At 49.1% G+C, this 12,115-nt stretch overlaps 1 protein-coding gene across 16 annotated transcripts in view; it reads left to right on the forward strand.

Annotated features, from left to right (window-relative positions):
- The window catches only part of TMCO4 (transmembrane and coiled-coil domains 4), a 126,161-nt gene that overhangs the window by 21,401 nt on the left and 92,645 nt on the right, over positions 1-12,115 (forward strand). For all 16 annotated transcript variants that reach the window (XM_007980241.3, XM_007980244.3, XM_037996508.2 and 13 more), the window contains 2 exons: positions 8,848-9,022; positions 10,093-10,120. In XM_007980241.3, the coding sequence (XP_007978432.3) occupies positions 8,848-9,022; positions 10,093-10,120 (203 nt within the window). The remainder of the gene's footprint in view (positions 1-8,847; positions 9,023-10,092; positions 10,121-12,115) is intronic.

Below are 12,115 nucleotides of genomic sequence, written 5' to 3' on the forward strand. Positions count from 1 at the left end.
ACAAAGCTCTTCCAGGTACATACTGTATGGTCCCATCTGTAGATGAAGAAATCTAAGCGCAGAGAGGTTGAGTTGTGGCAGCATTAGATTCTCATAGAAGCTCAAACCCTATCGTGAATTGCGCGTGTAAGGGATCTAGGTTGTACGCTCCTTATGACAATCTAATGCCTGATGATCTGAGGTGGAACAGTTTCATCCTGAACCCTACCCATGCCGGTCCCTGGAAAAATCATCTCCCCTGAAACCAGTCCCTGGTGCCAAAAAGGTTGGGGACTGCTGCTCTAAGGAACTCACAATCTGGTAGGGGGATAAGACATCCCCTTGTTCGGTTATTCACTCATTTATACGTTCACCAAGTATTTTTTGAGCACCTACTGTATGCCAGGTATGATTTGAAGTACGTGGAGGGTAAACGTGAATGAGACAGATACCATCCCCCAATCAAGTAGGACACTGTCGAGGAAGGGATAAGATATTAATATTTATTCATTCATGAAACATGCATTTGTTGAGCCTCTACCATGTGCTGGGTGTAGCACATGACCCTGTGGAGGAAACAAAGATAAACGAGGCCCAGCTCCTGCCCTCAAGGTGCTTACATCCAGGTGGGGGTGCCCAGGTGGCTGATTGTAACAGCAGACAGATACAGATGAGTGAGTGCTGTAATGGGTTTAAACAGGGGGTCGTGGGAGCAAAAGAATGACACTGTTATATTTCATCCCTGTCACTGACAGTGTCTCCCATGTGTGTGTTTAAATCACGTATTTGGAGTCAGAATAGCAGAACTGTTAAGAGCATGGGCTTTGACCTTAAAAAATTCTAGAGGGGAGAGTATGGAGGCAGGAGGGGACCAGTTAGGAGGCCAGCGGAGTCATCCGGGGGAACCAGGACAATGACCGAGTGGTGGAGAGAGGACACAGATGGGACAGACTTTTCTCAGGGCGAGTGGAGTTGACTTGGGAAGAGGTTGAGTGTGGCGGGTGAGGCACAGGCAGGAGTTCACTAGGGCTCCAAAGGTTCAGAGGGGGAAGAGAGTGTAGGCGCACAGAGATACCGTTACTAGGACAGGGAGCACAAGATTGGGGCCAGGAGATGGTGAGAAACTCTTGCATCTGCAGTGTTTTCAAGACATGGCCGCCACCTACACTCAGTGGTCCCGCATGAGTAAACGTCGCTTATGCCTTGGGTCTTAACTGTTTGGGGTTTTTGTTTTTCTGTCTTTGTCTCTCTACTGGGCTAAACAGTTGAACAGACTTAACTCCTTGGGGGTCACCTCCAGGAAGCCTTCCCTTATCTGTCCTCCAGACCAGGGCGTTGTTCCACCTGTGTGCCCAGGGACCCATCTCTGCAACCATCACACTGCGTAGGAACTCTCCATACCTGCTACCCCTCCAGTCTGAGCTCTTGAGGGCTGGGGCTACCTTGTTCATCTCAGAGTTCCCAGTGCCTTGCACACAGCTCGGTATAGCAAAGATATCTGGTAAAGGTTCGTGAAAAGAAGAAGTAGGTTCATACTGGCTTTGTGAGCAAGGAGATGGTCCATAGGCTCTGGACTCAGATCTGGGTTCAAATCCTAACTCTGCCACATTCCAGTCGCATGTGACCTCGAGCGGTTTATTTAACTTCCCTAAGCCTCAGTTTATTTATCTGTAAAATGGGGCTAATGATACCCATGCTGCAAGGTGATTGCAGGAATTAAATGAGATGATGTCGTCAGGCGCGGTGGCTCACACGTGTAATCCCAGCACTTTGGGAGGCCTAGGCAGGTGGATTGCCTGCGCTCAGGAGTTTGAGACCAGCCTGGTCAACATGGTGAAACCCCATCTCTACTAAAAATACAAAAATTAGCCAGGCATGGTGGTGCACACCTGTGGTCCCAGCTACTCGGGAGGCTGAAGCAGGAGAATTGCTTGAACCTGGGAGGCAGAGGTTACAATGAGCCAAGATCGCACCACTGCACTCCAGCCTGGGCGACAGAGCAAGACTCTGTCTCAATCAATCAATCAATCAAGAGATGATGTAGACAAAGCACACATCTCAGTGCCTAACACATAGTAAGCACTCAATAAATGGCAGTGGTTGCTTGCTAACTCTGTGAGTTACTTTCTTTGCCCTAGTTTCTTCATCCAGAAAATGAAGATGATACCACACTTACTCCTACCACTTAGGATATTTTTTTGGCTTTTTGGTTTTTTCATTTTTGTTTTTTAGAGGTGGGGTCTCACTCAGTCACCCAGGCTGGAGTATAGTGGTACAGTCATAGCTCACTGTAACCTCAAACTCCTGGGCCCAAGCAGTCTTCCCCGACCCCAGCCTTCTGAGTAGCTGGGACTACAGACGCATGCCACCATGCCTGGCTAACTTTTTGTTCTTCTAGAGATATGATCAAACTATGTTGCCCAGGCTGGCCTCAAGCAATCCTCCCATCTCAGCCTCCTGAGTAGCTGAGATTACAGGTTTGAGCCACTATGCCTAGCAGTCAGGCTACAAGTAATAGAACACAGTACTAAGAGAGATTTAAACAGCAGGAGATTTGTTTTTTTCACTTGACGAGAAATCCCAAGGTTCCAGAGTTGATTCAGTGACTCAAAAGGTTTCTGGGACTGGGCACAGTGGCTCATGCTGTAATCCCAACACTTTGGGAGGCCAAGGCAGGTGGATCACATGAGGTCAAGAGTTCAAGACCAGCCTGGCCAACATGGCAAAACCCTGAATCTATTAAAAATATAAAAATTAGCCAGCCGTGGGTGGCACACACCTGCAGTCCCAGCTACTTGGCAGGATGAGGCACAAGAATCACTTGAACCTGGGAAGCAGAGGTTGCAGTGAGCTGTGATCGTGCCACTGCACTCCTGCCTGGGTGACAGAGTGAGACTCTGTCTCAAAAAAAAAAAAAAAAAAAAAAAAAAACACCTTTGGATTGGCTTCTGAACAATTCTGTTGGCCTTCCCCTCCTGATTACAAAATAGCTGCTGCAGCTCCATACATCACACCCTCACAGGACAAGGCCCAAGGCAGGAAGGAAAAGGGCAGGGATTCGGATTCTCCCCAAGTCTCTCATCAGGGAGGACATTGTTCCCGAAATACCCCGAGAAGCCTTCCTTTGGTGTCATTGGCTAGATCTTGTCACGTGCCCAACCTGCAGGTATAGGGAAGCCTGGGAACAAATAAAGGCGTTTGCTGTTTTCTCTTTTCTTTTCTTTTCTTTTCTTTTCTTTTCTTTTGAGACAGTCTTATTCTGTGGCCCAGGCTGGAGTACAGTGGCATGATCTTGGCTCACTGCAACCTCTGCCTCCTGGATTCAAGCAATTCTCCTGCCTCAGCTTCTTAAATAGCTGGGATTACAGGCACATGCCACCATGTCTGGCTGATTTTTGTATTTTTAGTAGAGACGGGGTTTCACCATGTTGGCCAGGCTAGTCTCGAACTCCTGACGGACCTCAAGTGATCTGCCCACCTTGGCCTCCCAAAGTACTGGGATTATAGGCATGAGCCACCGTGGCCGGCTGGCTTTTGCTGTTTTGAACCTCCATCTTCTGCCGGCCAGGAAGAAGGGTCTGGGGAATTACTGCTTCAGAGAAGCTGTTGACAACACCATCCAAGAGGGTGATTGTAACGAGGGTATGTGTTGATGGCCCTTGCGGATCCTGACACCGAACTACTACCAAGCGAATGTTGGTTGGTCTTGTTAATAATGAAACTCCTACCTGATAAACCAGTACCTAGCCAAGGAGGAGTTTTGTGTACTTTGTTTCCATGAACAAATGTTTATGAATCTGGACTGTGTGCCAGGCCCATACTAGGCGCTACTTAGGAGGGCACATGAGGCAGTGAGTTACTGTCCTGAGTCTCCCACCCCTGCTCCACAATATCCAAGCGTTGTTATAAGCACAGGTGGCTGTGGTCTGGCCATAAGCATTTGCTGTGGAATGTTTCCTTCTTGAATATTTCCCATTCAGTACGCCGGTTGTTTCCGCATGTTTGATCTGTTTTCTGATGCACAAAACATATTTTTAAAAAACGTCAATATTGGCCAGGTGTGGTAGTTCATGCCTGTAATCCCAGCACTCTGGAATGCCGAGGCGGGCAGATCACTTGAGGTTAGGGGTTCGAGACCAGCCTGGCCAACATGGTGAAACCCCGTCTCTACTAAAAATACAAAGATTAGCCAGAAGTGGTGGTATAAGCCTGTAGTCCTAGCTTCTTGGGTGGCTGAGGCAGGAGAATTGCTTGAACACGCCAGCCTGGGTGACAGAGCGAGACTCCATCTCAAAAAATAAAAATAATAAATAAATACCTCAATATTTTTAAAGCCCAGATATGCTCTTGGTTTGAGTAATCTTTAGAAAACACTCTGGCAGTTTTTGTCCCCACGTGATATAAAACAACCCTCTAAAACATTTATTTCTTCTCCATGCTGTCAGCATCACAGATGCTGTTCCCTTTAATTAATTCCATTTGTCAAACATGGAGAAATTAATGGGGTACAGCAGGGATGGACAGACGACTTCTGCCAAGGGCCAGTTATTTTAGGCATGTGGGCCTGGCAGTCTCCATCACAGTTACTCATACCTTTGCTGTGGTAGCACAAAAGCAGCCACAGACAGCAGGTGAAGGAATGCATCTGGCTGTGTTTCAATAAAACTTTATTCACAAATAAGGGCTGCAGGCAAGATATGGCTGGTTAGCTGTAGTTTTCTAAGCCCTGGTGAATGGGAGGAGCTTTGGAGTAGGAATCAGGAAGCCTGGATTCTGGGGGAGGCTTTGTCCTGTCCCTGCTGTAAGAACCTTGAGAAGACATTTAACCAGCAGTCCTGGCCAGGCACGGTGGCTCATGCCTGTAGTCCTAGCGCTTTGAAAGGCTGAAGTGGGTGGATCACATGAGGTCAGGAGTTCAAGACCAGCCTGGCCAACATGGTGAAACCTCATGGTGAAACCTCGTCTCTACTAAAATTACAAAATTAGATAGGCGTGGTGGCGCACATCTGTAATCACAGCTACTTGGGAGGCTAAGGCAGGAGAATAGCTTGAACTTTCTGGATCTAGGATTCCTTATCTCTAGAGTGGGATAAACTAGTACCTCCCTTAACTAGTACCTCCCTTCCTCATGGGGTCATGGTGAGAATTAAGTAACTCAAGGTGCACAAAGCTCTCAGCACAGGGACTGACGGACAGTTTCTCTACAATTGTTACCTGCTGTCATTGTTGCTATTGATTTTCCTGTATTTCCACGAGACCAACAAACACATTACTAGAAATTATCAAGGCCCTGCTGATTTAAAATGCTACTTGTTATTTGGTAAATTGCTGTGCTGGTACTTTACATATATATTTTTTCAAATTCATTTGTCCATGGAAAGAAACACATTACTATCTAGTGCTTTGCAGGTGCCAGGTATTGTTCTAAGCACATGACAAATACTTACTTAGTTAATACTTTCGACAATGCTATGAAATAGGTTTTATCATCTCCACTGTTTTACAGATAAGGAAACTAAGGCCCAGAGAGGTGAAGTTACTTGTCCAAGATCACACAGTTCATGACAGAGCTGGGATTTGAACCAGTCTGTGCTCTTTACCCCTGCACTCTCGTTAAGAGATGCTTCTCTATATCCCAAAACTTTCTTCATGTACAGCAGGGCCAGGCCATGCTGCAGCCCTTGGCCCTGAGCCGTTTCTGTATATAAATCTGCCTCTAAGTAATGTTCAGTTCACTTAGCCATCCCCTCCCCAAATATGTACCTCATTACCACCCCAAGGTAATCCCAGTAAATTGCAGTGGGGCAAATTATAATCACTGTGATAGCAGTAGCTAACATTTATCCAGGGTTCACTGGTGCCAGACAGTGTTACCATGCCATTTAATCTGCCCAACTCACCTGTGAGGCAGGTCCTGTTATTATCCACGTTATCTCAGGGGGAAATGAAGCTGAGAGGTAAAGTGAGGACACAAAGCCAATTTCCAGGGGAACCAGGACTCCCCCAGGTGGTTGAACTTCAGAGTCCGACTCTCAACGCCATCCTCCACCGCCTCCCTCTGCCACCTTGTAAATCAAAATAAAGATGCTAGCTAACATTAGTTGAGCCTCTACTACGTGCCAGGCTCAATTTTGGGCACTTTATATTTATCATCTCACTTCACCCTCAACCAACCTTGTGAAGTTGGTCTCTTGAACCCATTTTGCAGATAAGGATACTGAGGCACAGAGAGGTCATTACACTGTCCCAAGATGCTGTCTGCTAAGATTCCCCTTCAAGAATGAAGGACTTTCACCCCTAGCTGCTGGCAAGGCTGCCAGCACAGCCCTGAGCTGTCTGTACCTTTTTGGGCCTGCCTCAGCTGAAGGGAGCCACCTTGCTTGAGGTTCTGTCCCCTCCCGGGGGCACCTGCATCCGGTAACTGGCTGATGCACAGCTGTAAAGGCCTGGCCCTCTCACCCCACTGGGGGCAGTTCTGAAGGGTCATCCCATCTTTAGAACTCCCTGCAGGGGCTGCTGAGACCTCCCTTGAGACTGTATCACAGCTCAGCTGCTCCCTCTGCCCAGCCCTGCTTCCTCCCTTCCCTCCTCAAGGTATTGATCCTAAGGGGAACCCTAATCATCTCCATTTCAGGGCAGCTTCTCAGGAACCCGACCAGTGGTGAGGCCAGGACTTATTTTATTTTTTTATTTTTATTTATACTTTATTTTTTTATATTTATTTATACTTAATTTTTTAAATTTATACTTATATTTTATTTTTATTTATACTTATTTTATTTTATTTTTTGTTTTTATTTATTTTTCAGACAGAGTCTCACTCTGTTACCCAGGCTGGAGTGCAGTGGTGTGATCTCAATTCACTGCAGCCTCCGCCCCTGGGTTCAAGCGATTCTTGTGCCTCAGCCTCCTGAATAGCAGGGACTGCAGGTACATGCCACCATGCCCAGCTAATTTTTGTACTTTCAGTAGAGATGGGATTTCACCATGTTGGCCAGGCTGGTCTGAAACTCCTGACCTCAGGTGATCCACCTGGCCCCACTTCGCTAAGCGTTGGGATTACAGGCGTGAGCCACTGTGCCTGGCCAAGGCTGGGATTTACACCCAAGTTCCTCACAACTCCCATCAAGGTCCTGGCCCCACGCTAAGGAATGTGATAGCTGGGCCACGTGGTGAAAGGGCAGGGGGCTCCTGACATTGCCCCCACCACCCGGGAGCTCTGCATGTTTCTGAGAGGCCTGAGTGCAGCCTCTGCCCTACAGGGCAGAACCCAGTGTTGGAGTCCCAAGGCAATGTGGTTTGAGGCAAGCTGGGACTCTGATTTTAGAGACAGACCTGGTTTCTGATTGTCAGTCTTTTCCTGGGAGTGGTATAATCGCCTTCTAAGTGACTCTCCTGGCCCACATTTCCTGGCCCACCTGCCACCCAGCTGACTCCCGCTCCACTGAGGTGGCTGTGTCAGAAGTCTGGTGTGGACTCTGCCATCGTCCCCGCAAATGCTCTGGGCTCCCCACCTCTGTGTCTCAGCTCAAAGGCTTCCTTCTCCCCTAGAGGGGCCCCATCCCTTCTTCCCCTGGGGGCTCCTGTAAGGACTGCACTCAAATGCCCGCTATGGACAGAGACCGGCGGTGGCAGTGCACGTGGAGGGCAGTCTTCCCTTCACTTTTTCCACTTCCACAGCAGTCAGCGTTTTCCAGAAAGCATGTCCTTGGCAGCGTCCAGGAGACCAGATGGCCTCCTCTGGGAAGCCTTTTCTGGTGGCTGCCGTCACTTCTGCAGGTGGATTCAAGGCTCCCTCTGTGGGCTGCATTGAACTGATCTCCACTTCTGTCCTAGGGTACCACACAGCACTCGGGTCACTTGGTTACTTGAGTGTCCACCCTGCTGTGAACTTCCTCAGATACCGGGTTTTGTCACCTTTATTCCTCAGCCCCTGGCACAGCCCAGGCCCAAGGCATGCAACCAGTCACCATCCATTGTTCTCATTGCTGTGGCTTATCAGCCTCTTTGATAAAAGTTTTGGTGACAGAAGAAACCAAAATCCACATCACCCGGGCCGGGCACAGTGGATCAGGCTTGTAATCCCAGCACTTTGGGAGGCCGAGGTGGGTGGATCACCTGAGGTCAGGAGTTCAAGACCAGCCTGGCCAACATGGTGAAATCCTGGCTTTACTAAAAATACAAAATTAGCCAGGTGTGGTGGCACATGCCTATAATCCCAGCTACTCGGGAGGCTGAGGTAGGAGAATCGCTTGAACCTGGAAGGCACAGGTTGCAGGGAGCTGAGACTGTGCCATTGCACTCCAGCCTGGGCAACAAGAGCAAAACTCCATCTCAAAAAAAAAAAAAAAAAAAAAAAAGCGAAAAATTAGCCCAGCATGGTGGTGTGTGTCTGTAATCCCAGCTTCTCAGGAGGCTGAAGTGGGAGAATCACTTGAGCCTGTGAGGTTGAGGCTGCAGTGAGCCGTGATTGCACCATTGCACTCCAGCCTGGGTGACAGAGCGAGACCCTGTCTGAAAAACAAATAAATAAATCTCCCTACAATGACCTCTGTAGTTCCAGCTACTCGGGAGGCTGAGGCAGGAGAATCGCTTGAACCCGGGAGGTGGAAGTTGGGGTGAGCTGAGATTGCGCCACTGAACTCCAGCCTGGGCAACAAGAGTGAAACTCCATCTCAAAACAAAAACAAAAAACAAATTCACATCACCCGAGATGAGGTCTTTGACTGCCTGTGTATTTGAGGGATCACAGTCACTAAGTTGTGCACGTGCCAGCCGTTCACATCCGTGGCCACAACTAATCTATACTTCCCAGTGGAGGCTGAGCTCTGAGGATCCTGGGGAACTAAGACCATGTCTGCCTTTCAGCTCCTTCTGCACAGAGTTCATGGTAGGCCTGGTGAAGTGGCTGGAGTTGTCCGAAGCCGTCTTGCCAACCATGACTGCTTTTGCGAGCGGCCTGGGAGGTGAAGGAGCGGATGTGTTTGTTCAGATTTTACTGAAGGACCCCATCTTGAAGGACGACCCGACGGTGATCATTCAGGTACACCCAACACCTGGTGGTGGCTGCTGGGGACAGTAGAACAAATCATTTTCTTTTTTTTTTTTTTTTTTTTTTTTTTTGAGACGGAGTCTTGCTCTGTCCCCCAGGCTGGAGTGCAGTGGCGCGATCTCGGCTCACTGCAAGCTCCGCCTCCTGGGTTTACGCCATTCTCCTGCCTCAGCCTCCCGAATAGCTGGGACTACAGGCGCCCGCCACCTCGCCCGGTTAGTTTTTTTGTATTTTTAGTAGAGACGGGGTTTCACCGTGTTAGCCAGGATGGTCTCGATCTCCTGACCTTGTGATCCGCCCGCCTCGGCCTCCCAAAGTGCTGGGATTACAGGCTTGAGCCACCGCGCCCGGCCATCATTTTCTTTCAATGTTAGCCTAAAAAAATCAGTTCTATGGGGTGGAGCAGTTGGAAGATAAAATATGTCATCATAATATCATATCATGATCATAGCTGATGTTGAATTATCATTATTGAATATTTACTCTTGACTTTATGCTCATACAATGCTTATTATGTGCTGGTACCTTTTCAAAAACTAACTCATCTAATTCTCAAAGTGACTTTATGAGGTAAGTAGCAGGGCCATCCCCATTTCATAGTAGTTGAGAAAACTGAGACACAGAGAGGTTAAGTAACTTGCCCAAGGTCACACAGCTGATAAGTGGTGGAGCCAGGATTTGAACCTCGGTAGTCTGACTCAGAGCCCACATTCTCCTAAGCCGTGGTGCCTCTTTTCAGAAGCAGAAGCTTCCCTGTGTGCCCTTGATCATGTCACTCACCAGCTCTGCCTGCAATTAAAGCAGATAGAAGCTTGTAACACAGACTGTTGGTGGGGAAAGTACATGGATTTGAAATAGTCCCTTCCCCTCCTTATCTCACTACCTGAAGTCCTCATGTATTTCTTTCTTCGCTTGCCTGCTTATCCGGCTCACCTCTGGAATCCAGAGCAGTGGCTTTTTGTCTGTCTTGTTCTGCCACTTGGTAAGAGTCAATATTTGTCAAATGAGCGGGCTGATCGTATATCAGCTTTGTCACTGATGCCTGTTGTCTTCTCCCTCAGGACCTTCTGAGCGTCTCACTCAAGGATGGTAAGTTGATTTTCTAAGCTCTGTAAATGGTGGGTACCCCTCTTCACCCTTGGCTAGCAAAGCCAGTAAGAGGTGCTGCCACCTGGGGCCGGGTCCCCCATGGCCTTTTGACTTCAGGAAGGAAAGGAACCTGATGTCATTGGTGAGCTGGTGAGCCCTTCATTCATGCCAGGACCGCGTGATGCTTCTCAGAGTTTATTTCACTTATTCCTCGCAATAGGCCCGCGGTTTTACCTCCTCAGTAACTCTCGAATCTGGCTCCTTCCCCTTTCCACCCAGGCCGCTGGTCTGAGCCACTGTTGCCCCTCCTGGATAACAGCAGGGCCTTCTCACTGGCCTTCCTACCACGCCTCTGGCCAGCAGTTTTCTCCCCACTCTGCAGCTAGAGTGTTCTTTTCAAAGACCCACATGACCACGCCACCTCCTTGCTAACTGCACTCAGGAGAAAAAGTCAGCCCCTCTGGTGTGGCTCTCAGGCCCTAGTGGGCTGGCCCTTGTCCTGCTCCAGCCTCACTTCTGCTTTCAGTCCCCCTGCAGTGGGGCTCCTGCCACACCGGCCTCCGGCAGCTCCCTTAGCACGTATGCTTTGCGGCTTTGCACAGACCCCTGAGCACGTGTGCTTTGCGGCTTTGCACAGACCCCTGAGCGCGTGTGCTTTGCGGCTTTGCACAGACCCCTGAGCGCGTGTGCTTTGCGGCTTTGCACAGACCCCTGAGCGCATGTGCTTTGCGGCTTTGCACGCACCCCTGGGCACGTGTGCTTTGCAGCTTTGCATGCACCCCTGGGCACATGTGCTTTGTGTACAGCAGCATCTTTGCACACACCCTTCCTCTGGCTGGAAATCTCCTCTTGCCCCTCTTTGCCTACTCACTTTTGACCTTTCCTTCATCCCTTCACTCAGTCATCACCTCCCAGTGGAAGCCTTCCAGGTCTCCTGACTTGCACGCTCCCAGCACCCCATGGACCATGGTCACAGCTGTGCCCCTAGTTACGTGATTCTTGGATTAGTAACTGGCTTCCCAGGAGACCACAAGGCACCATTTGGGCAGGGTCTGTGTCTGGTTTTGTTCACTTCCAGGGCCTGACCCAGCACCTGACACATCACAAATACTTGGTAAATATCTGTTCAATGAATAAATGAAATAGATCTATGGCCCCATTGTATGAATCAGGAAGTCAGTTCAGAGAGGTTAGGCAGTTTACCCAAGGTTGCTCAGCACACGGCAGTGTGGGACTCCCTGTGTTGGCTTCTTAGGACTGCTGTAACAAATTCCCACAAACTGGGCAGCTTAAAGCAACAGGAATCTCTTGCCTCACAGTGGCTCAGACCAGCGGCCTGGGTGGAGAGGGGAAGGAGCCAGATTCGAGAGTTACTGAGGAGGTAAAACCGTGGGCCTATTGTGAGGAATAAGTGAGATAAATTCTCAGAAGCATCACGTGGTCCTGGCATGAATGAAGGGCTCACCAGCTCACCAATGACATTAGGTTCCTTTCCTTCCTGAAGTCAAAAGGCCCTGGGGGACCCGGCCCCAGGTGGCAGCACCTCTCACTGGCTTCACTAGCCAAGGAGTCTGGAATCAAGGCATCAGCGGATCACACCCCCTCTGAAGGCTGCTGGGGAGGATCCACTGTGCCTCTTCCAGTTTCTGTTGACTCCAGGTGTGCCTTGGCTTGTGGCTGCCTCACTTCAGTCTTTGCCTTCTTCTTCCTATGGCCTCATCCTTCCCCTGTTCCTCTCCTCTGAGTGTCTTTTATGAGGACTCTTGTGTAGGGTAATCTCATTTTGAGATTTTTAACTTAATTATATCTGCAAAGACTGTTTTTCCAAATAAGGTCACATACGTAGGTTCTGGGACACAGATGTATCTTTTTTGTGGTGGTGGTAGGGGGTGCGGTGCACTCTTCAGCCCTCTATACCAGGATTCCCCAAGCCCCCAGGCCACGGACTGGTACCAGTTCATGGCCTGTTAGAAACTGGGCCACAAAAGCAGGAAG

This window comes from Chlorocebus sabaeus, chromosome 20, assembly GCF_047675955.1.
Source record: "Chlorocebus sabaeus isolate Y175 chromosome 20, mChlSab1.0.hap1, whole genome shotgun sequence".
NCBI lineage: Eukaryota > Metazoa > Chordata > Mammalia > Primates > Cercopithecidae > Chlorocebus > Chlorocebus sabaeus.